General features: G+C 47.8%; 1 protein-coding gene across 2 annotated transcripts in view; it reads left to right on the top strand.

Moving 5' to 3' along the window:
- Osbpl2 (oxysterol binding protein like 2) overlaps positions 1-8,343 on the top strand; it is a 46,926-nt gene that overhangs the window by 31,188 nt on the left and 7,395 nt on the right. For both annotated transcript variants that reach the window (XM_026787132.1, XM_005362751.3), the window contains 5 exons: positions 1,116-1,298; positions 3,250-3,357; positions 3,930-4,019; positions 6,141-6,264; positions 7,520-7,660. In XM_026787132.1, coding sequence (XP_026642933.1) covers positions 1,116-1,298; positions 3,250-3,357; positions 3,930-4,019; positions 6,141-6,264; positions 7,520-7,660 — 646 coding nt within the window. The remainder of the gene's footprint in view (positions 1-1,115; positions 1,299-3,249; positions 3,358-3,929; positions 4,020-6,140; positions 6,265-7,519; positions 7,661-8,343) is intronic.

The following is an 8,343-nucleotide window of genomic DNA, read 5'->3' as shown; positions in this document are numbered from 1 at the left end:
TAAGTTCAAGCAGGAGGATTACAAGTTCCAGGCCAGCTAGGGCTATAGAGCATGAACCGGTCTAAATAAAAAACTAGAAGAGCAGCATCAGCAGCCACCGTGTGGGTGAGAGACAAGGAAGAGCCTGAACTGAGCAGGGTGTGAGACAGGAAGCTTAACCTGATTTGGGATTTAATTCAGAAGCTGCCAGGAAAACTCCCTCACACTCAGGTTGGCATGTGTTCCTCTCCAGGCCTGCTTGTTGGTGTCTCCACACTGAGCTTCCCTGACACTGAGTGGCCCTGTCCCCCAGCACTGCACAGACCTGGCTGTGTACAGCATCTTTCATCCCTTCAAATCCCTCTTGAACAGCTAAAAATATACTTGCTTTTCTTAGACAAGTATTCATTTTGTAGATTACATACCTTGGCAGGCAACCTTTTAAAATCTAATTTTTCAACTTTCCTTCCTCTGTAATGACTGGGAATTCTGATTCCAGCTAAGTTAGTAATTATGTGGTTTAGCTTTTATAATTCTTAATGACTACAACTGTAGGTGTATTCATAGTTCCGGAACAATTAAAAACTGACATTTTTATTGAATAGGGAGTCTGCTAAAAATCCTATTTCCTGGCCAGGAATATTTTGGGATCTAAGACATTCCATCATAGAAGTTTTGGGAGCCTGTACAAATGCTGGACAGGAACACCCCTTCATAAGGCCTTTGATTCAGTTGGGTTGATGGCATTAGGAGTCTCTGGGAGACTGAAATAGACTTTGGGCTTGCTGTTGACCTGCATCCGAGGCCTGCCTGCCTGATGGCTGTAAGGCTCAGGTGTCAGTGGGATAAGCAGCAGGCCAGATGGAGGCTCCCCCAGTCGAGCTCATGTAGTGTTGGGCAGGTGTGCTCTAGGGTAATGGTATGTGGCCAGATGTGCCACCTGAGAGGTTTTTGTTGGGTATTCTGATGCCTGTCACAGCTGGAGGCTCCTGGGCTCAGAGCCTGTATCAACTGCTAGGGGAGGGCAGAGCATGCCAACTGGCCGATGGAGCTGGCGGGGGAGCTGACGGCCTTTGTTATTGCTGTCATTAATGTGACGTTTTCTCTTCCCCTCCCATTCTCATTTTTGGACCTAGGGAAGACTTGGGGTTCAGATTTATATCTGAACAGGTCAGCCACCACCCTCCTGTTAGTGCATTTTATTCAGAAGGCCTCAACCAAGACTTCATGTTCCACGGTTCCATCTACCCAAAGCTGAAGTTTTGGGGCAAGAGTGTCGAGGCAGAGCCCCGGGGGACCATCACACTGGAGCTTCTCAAGTGAGTGACAAGAGCAAGCAAGAGCAGGTCCTGCTCTGGCTGGGAGGAAGTTATGTCTCCATGTCTCATAAGGCTTCTTTCTGGGGAGATCCCTACCTTTGTGGACTGACAGACAGCCTTTCTGCCAGCAGCATTTCTTCTGCTCGACTTCCTGGTGAGGAGAGTTCCTCTGTCCACCAGTGTGGGTGTAAGTCTCACATCCCTCTCACACACTGACTGGAGCCACTCACGTTAGCCATCAACTACTGCTGTGTGACAGCCCCGACCCAACAGCCCAGCACTGCCTAGCATAGCTCCTTACCTCTAGGCTACACCTAGACTAACTGGCCCTGGGTCAGCGAGAACTCCATTCTCAGCCATAGACTTCCTCTCCAGTGGCTGTTCTCCTTCCTTAGGCAGAGGACCCTGTCCAGAGAGCAGCTAAGACAGGAGCGATAAAAGCTGCTCCTCAGCCATGTACACACACCTCTGCTTGCTGATGGTCACACAGGCATGTGTATTTGTACCTATGAAGTTGAATGCCTGGAGGTGAGGACCACTGGGGGCCCCTCTTACAGGCTGTCCAGCCCAGCTCCCATCAGAGATACTCAGCCAGTAGCAAGTCTCCAGCATATGCTAGAGTTTGAAACCCACTGCAGCCCCCACAGCCCAGGGGTTCAGTGGCTGCAGTGGTCGTCTGTTAGGGGCCTGCTGTGAGGGAGCATCAGTGTCATGTTTGCTGGATACTGGCTATCTGCCAGTTTTAAGAACCTAGGGGTGGCCGGGCGGTGGTGGTGCACACCTTTAATCCCAGCACTCGGGAGGCAGAGGCAGGCAGATTTCTCTGAGTTTGAGGCCAGCCTGGTCTACAGAGTGAGTTCCAGGACAGGCACCAAAGCTACACGGAGAAACCCTGTCTTGAAAAAAAAAAAGACAAAAACAAAAAAAAGACTTAGGGGCAAACTGGGTCTAGTTGAACACACCTTCAGTTCAGCACATGGGAGGCCAAGGCAGGTGGATCTCTCTGAATTTTTTTTTTTTTTTAGTTTTTCGAGACAGGGTTTCTCTGCGGTTTTGGAGCCTGTCCTGGAACTAGCTCTTGTAGACCAGGCTGGTCTCGAACTCACAGAGATCCACCTGCCTCTGCCTCCCAAGTGCTGGGATTAAAGGCGTGCGCCACCACCACCCGGATCGATCTCTCTGAATTTAAGGCCAAGCCTGGTCTACATAGTGAGCTCTAAGACAATCAGGGCTGCAAAGTGAGACCCTATCTTAATAGTTCAACAACCAACAAAACTCTGTCTCTGTGCATCTTTCTCCCAGGAACACAAAGGCAGGCTCATGAGGGAGGTACCTGTGGTGAACGCCCAGCTGCTGGGCCTGTCTCATGGTAGTCTGCTTGAGAGTTGAGGTGGGCAGAACTGATGGACTGCAAATGCTTTTGAAAAACGTTTTGGTTCTACCTGGGCCATTTGAGAGAGTCCAGATATATGACCTCTACTTCCCTGTGTCAAGATGCTTTTGTACTTAGTCGTGACTCCTTGAGGGAGCCTCCCAGTAGTCCGACTGTGTTTCAAGCTGCGAGGTTTGCCCTTGAGGTCATTTCAGAGGAGGAGGAGTTGGGTGTTAACTGCAGCAACCCTCTCCTGCACTGTGGGCTGGGACTAGGAGCGTAATTCTTACAAGCCTTTTCTCTTGGCAGCTTCACAGGAAAGCTGTCTCTCTTTTGTTTTAGTGTTCTTTTATTGCTTATTAACTTGTCTTGACATTTAAGTAGAGAGCTTTGTTGATGCTACAAAGGAAAGGAGAAATAAATTCCAGTTGCATGCTAACTAAATAGCCTGCACTGGGAAGACTTCAAAGCATTGTTTTGCTCCCAGACAGCTGTAGTCTGGTTTTGCCTGGTCATGGCCTTCTGGGTCACCCAAGTCCTGAGCTTCACTGACCTGTCTTGTTCTTGGTACTTTCACAGACATAATGAAGCCTACACGTGGACCAACCCCACCTGCTGTGTGCACAACGTCATCCTCGGGCAGCTATGGATTGAACAGTATGGGGTAGTGGAGATCCTAAACCACAGGTGACAAGCCATAATGCACTTCCCGAGCTAAAGGGAACTGTCTCTGTCTGCATTCTTCTCTCGGGGACTTTATTCCTGTCCCTCAACTTCCCTCCTGTAGTGGGGCCCCAAGTCATGGTATCTGGCTAGATTTAGTTCTATCCAGCATTGAAATAATCAAGAACGCCCTGTGTTGATTGATTGACTTTTTTTTATTACCATTGTTAATTTATTTGAAAATGTAATGTGCACCTAAGTATTGTCAGTGCTAGGTGAAAATGTAGTAACTGTGCCCAACATTATCAAGGGCCTAGACTTAAAGCTGGAAGCTGTGACTCATTGGCTTGGCCTGTTAACACCTTAGTGAGAGATAATTTATAAATCATAGAATTCACCTATTTCCTAAATGGACACTGAAGTGATATTTTAGTAAATTACCCTAGTTGTACAGACAGTCACCCCAGGTCAGTCACAGAGCCTTTCAAGGAGCAAATTAACTATCACTGATGGCCAAGTCCTTTTTCTCTTCCCCTGTAGCTTGGTTGGTTCTCTAGGTATTTTACATAAACTAACGCCTGTGTTCGTCCCCACAGAACTGGAGATAAGTGTGTCCTTCACTTCAAGCCCTGTGGACTATTTGGAAAGGAACTTCACAGAGTGGAAGGGTACATTCAAGACAAAAAGTAGGTCCACTCATTGATGCCCAGGGGGTGTGGGTCTGCAGTGGCCAGTGCTGCGCCGTGTGGTTGTGCAATGATGTCTTCTCATGGTGGAAGCAATGCTACCTTTTTTTTCTTTTCTTTTTTTTTTTAAAGGTAAGTTTTGAGTGCAGTCTCTGGTGATGGCAGAGTGAAGCTTGTCCCCTTTGGAGAGAGAAGATAGGTCAGCCTAAGAAAATCGACATTTTTGCCAGGTGATGTTGGCTCATGCTTTTAATCCCAGCACTCAGGAGGCAGTGACAAGTAGATTTCTGAGTTCAAGGCCAGCCTGGTCTACAGAGTGAGTTCCACGATGAAGAAATAAATTTTTACTCAGGGATAATGTGGCTTTTCCCCCCACTTGTTTTGTTTTATTGAGGCGGTCTTCCTGCACAGCTCAGGCTAGTATTGGTTTTATAATCCTGCATCCACCTCCCAAATGCTGGATTACAGCCTGTATCACCTTGCTGGGCTCCAGTTGCTATAGTTTTACAAACAGAACTGAGATTTTTTAACACTTGGCCCTGTGGGAAGCCACTCTTTATTTCTCAGCAGAGCATATGGGTGTCCACTGCTCATGGCCTGCATTTTCCACTCTGCAAATCCAGGCCTTGTGGATTTTGTTTTGTTTTGTTTTTTGTTTTTCGAGACAGGGTTTCTCTGTAGCTTTGGAGCCTGTTGTGGAATTCGCTCTGTAGACCAGGCTGACCTCGAATTCACAGAGATCAGTCTGTCTCTGCCTCCTAAGTGCTAGGATTAAAGGCTTGCGCCACCACCACCCAGCCTCCTGATGGAGATTTTTGTGTAGAATAATAACCAGTAGGGTTTTGACACATTTTTCCAGATTTTTCTCCCTTTGGTAAAATTATGTTCTGGGTCTCAAAATTTTATTTATCACCAACCCTCCTTCAGTAATATAATTCCAAGAGAGTCGGTTCTTTTGTTCTCTTTGCCTGTCTCTAGAGAACCAGAAACTCATCTGTTCAAACCTGTATATTAACGTCAGACTTTAGATTGAGACAAGTCAGGACCTCACATGTGTGCTGTAAAGGACATAGGCCTTGTTGTGATCAGAATAGTGACCAGGGGGCACAAGGCCTCTTTTGAGACTGACTGATGATTTCAGCCAATGGGAGAGTTGTTATTTGACCTGTTGGTTTTGCTCCTGGAGCCAAGCATGCTTTTTTTTTTCTTTTCCTTACCTTTCCTGTTCTTGTTCTTGTTTGTGTGGTGTATGCGCATGTACATGTTTGTGCATATGTGTTGTGTATATATGAACATACATGTGGAAGCCGGAGATCAATATTGGGTATCTTCCTCTGTTATTCTGTCTTTTATTTTTAAGACTGGGTCTCATTGAACCTGGAGATCACTGATTTGGCTGGACTACCCTGTTAGCTGGTTCTGTATCTGCCCCAGTACAGGCGTAATGCCCAGCTTCATGTGGGTGGGTTCTAGGGATCTGGATGTGGGTCCTCGTGCTTATGCAGCCAGTTCTCAATGGACCTCCCCTGCAGCCTGCACACAGGTGTCCTGTTGGGCAGCACTTGCCAAGGAGCATGTGGCCACCATGTGCTCTTCCCAGGCAGGAAAAAGGAGAAAGAAACCCTATCCTGAGGGGCTCCAATCTTGGTGTGGGGCGGCACCTCTGGCTGCGCTGTGCAGCTTTCCAGGGCTGTGGTTGGACGAAGGCAGGGACAGCCACAGAGAAAGCAAAGGCCATCAAGTGACTGGGGGAGGCATTATGGGTAGATTGGATAGAAAAAGATTTGACGAACTCACAGTTCATCAAAACCCAGTGGGAGAGCATTTACTCCAGCAAAGGGTGGGCACATGCAACTCCGTTTAGGAGAATACGTTTGTGCTTTTTTCCCCTCCTTGTTTTCTAAGACCCTGAGGACTGTTTAGGCTTTTGTGCCTTCATTTTCTCTTTGGCATCAGGGATAGGGAGACTTTGTCTCTAACAGCATGAAGAAGGTTCTGAAATACAAAGTTTCTTCTTTGTATCCCAGAATGTCCAGGACTTGGCAGAAGGGGAGCAACAGGTGGGCATTAAGCTCCTGCTCTGTAGATGACTGTTGACTGTTTCGCCCTCCTCCACTGCAGCAGGAAGAAGCTCTTCATCATTTATGGCAAGTGGACAGAATGCTTGTGGGGCATCGACCCTGTTTCATATGAGTCCTTTAAGAAGCATGAAAGGAGAAGTGAACACCCCAGGAAGGCCAAGATGGTGAGTGCCTGCTCCAGCTGACCCTGGTCAGACTGGGGCCTGAGGTAGGTAAGCCTTCCATAAGTCTGGGTTCAGGTATGGGGGCAGAGGTGGGATTGACTTTTATTTCAGTTATGTTGTAGCTGTTTTTATAAGTGGGAAGCTTCCAAGGGAATGCAAACCCTTCCACATAGTCCTTTGTAATAAACCTCTCTTGTTTTGCCTGAGTTAACCTAGTTAAGAAGTCAAGTGCATTTCATCTCTGTTTCTCACGTTCTGAGTTCCCAGTAATATACTCAGCAGTCAGGAAGTACTTGCAAAGACGTATCCTCTAAGTATTCTGGAATGCTGGTAACTATGAGTTATTCTTAAGCAAAAATTAAAATTAAAAGTCATAGCTCAAGCCGGGTATTGGGGCATGTATCTCTAATCTCAGCACTTGGGAGGCAGAGGCAGGCAGGTATCTTGTTGAGTTTGAGGCCAGCCTGATCCTCAGAGTGAGTTCCAGGACAGCCAGGGATACACACAAAGAAACCCTGATTTGGGGGGGAGGGGTGTTCACCTGATGTGGCAGTACACTCAGGTGGCAAACACACGGGGATTCCTGTTGAGTCGCAGGGCATTCTGATCTACACGGCAAGCTCCAGACTGTTCAGGCAGGGACTACATACTGAGATCGTGTCTAAACAAAGAAAGAAAAGAAAAGAAAAATTCCACTTAGAGTGATGAATCTGCTGAGTGGTGTTGGTGTCATTTTCACCAACTTTACTGCTCCCTTGGATCATCTAGCAGTGGGTGCCCACCCTCAGCTGTCTGAGGACCCCAAACTTCCATCCTGTGTCCCTGGTGTTCTCCTCAACAGCTGTGGCCCACAGCTGACTGTGTCTGTTAAAACGGAATGGACTTAAGAGCTTGCCCAGGAGAACTGCTTTCGGTTGGGCAGCAGATGGCATCATGAGGCCCTCTGTCTCACTTGATGTGTTGTGTGTCCAGAAAGAAGGCAGGAACATGGCCAAGCATGTCTGTGGGAAGGCAGTGTGTATATCTGCTTCTGTTTCAGCCTGTTTCCCCTCTCTGTGAGAGAGTAGAGATCCAGATCCAGCCTGGCACAGCTCTACAGAAAGCAAAGGCTTGTGGAGGCAGGAGCCTGAGGCCTGATGACATTTCTCCTCCGTGAGAAAAGCTTTGGCTTTGCACAGGGGCTTGGGAACAAGTCTTCCTGTGCCCTGAGGACAGGTCTCTGGCTAGTGTCATAGTGAGGTGTGCTTTGTTTCAGGATGATGGCCCTGAGAAAGCGAACAGTGATATGCCTGGTGATACGACAGACAATGTTCCTGTGACTCAGGAGACAGTGCAAGTCATCCCTGGCAGTAAGCTGCTCTGGAGGATCAACAGCCGGCCCCCCAACTCAGCTCAGGTCTGTGTCTTACACCTTAGCACCCTCTCTGAGACCAGGTCCTGTTCATGCTGTCCCAGTCAGGCCCACGACTTTTCTACCTTATTCTTGGATGTAGCCAACCAGCTGTTTCTTAGCACAGAGGGAGGCTCCATCACATCCCCACAATCCTGAGGACCCCTTTTCCCTGGTGCTGCATGTAACTCTAATGTCATGGTCCAGCCTGAAAGTGACTTCTTCCTGCTGTAGTGACCATGTAGGACTTGGGAAAGTGTATGAAAATCCACCTGGCATCAATATCTTGATTCAGAGCTCATTGTTGAGTCTGTATGCCTGCGATATTGGTGCTCCCCATTCTCTATACCGTCAGCTCTTCCTGACCACATTTCAATTGATTGGAGAGATGGCTTAGCCATGAAGCATGATCGCTGCTCTTCCAGGAGACCAGTTCAGTTCACAACCACCTGTAACTCCAGCTCCAGGGGTGTGGGGGGTCTCTGGGTACACTTGCACACATCCATACATAGATATACACATACATACATGTAAGTGAAAAATAAAAAACAGCCAGGTGTGGCAGTGCATACCTTTTAATCCTAGCACTGGGGAGGCGGAGGCAGGTGGGTCCTCTAGGAGTCTGAGGCCAGCCTAGTCTACAAAATGAATGAGTTCCAGGACAACCAGAACTACATAGTGACGCCCTA

The sequence above is a fragment of the Microtus ochrogaster genome, linkage group LG8, assembly GCF_000317375.1.
Source record: "Microtus ochrogaster isolate Prairie Vole_2 linkage group LG8, MicOch1.0, whole genome shotgun sequence".
Taxonomy (NCBI): domain Eukaryota; kingdom Metazoa; phylum Chordata; class Mammalia; order Rodentia; family Cricetidae; genus Microtus; species Microtus ochrogaster.
The sequence above is the reverse complement of the archived record's forward strand: the minus strand, read 5'-3'. Positions and strand labels throughout refer to the sequence as shown.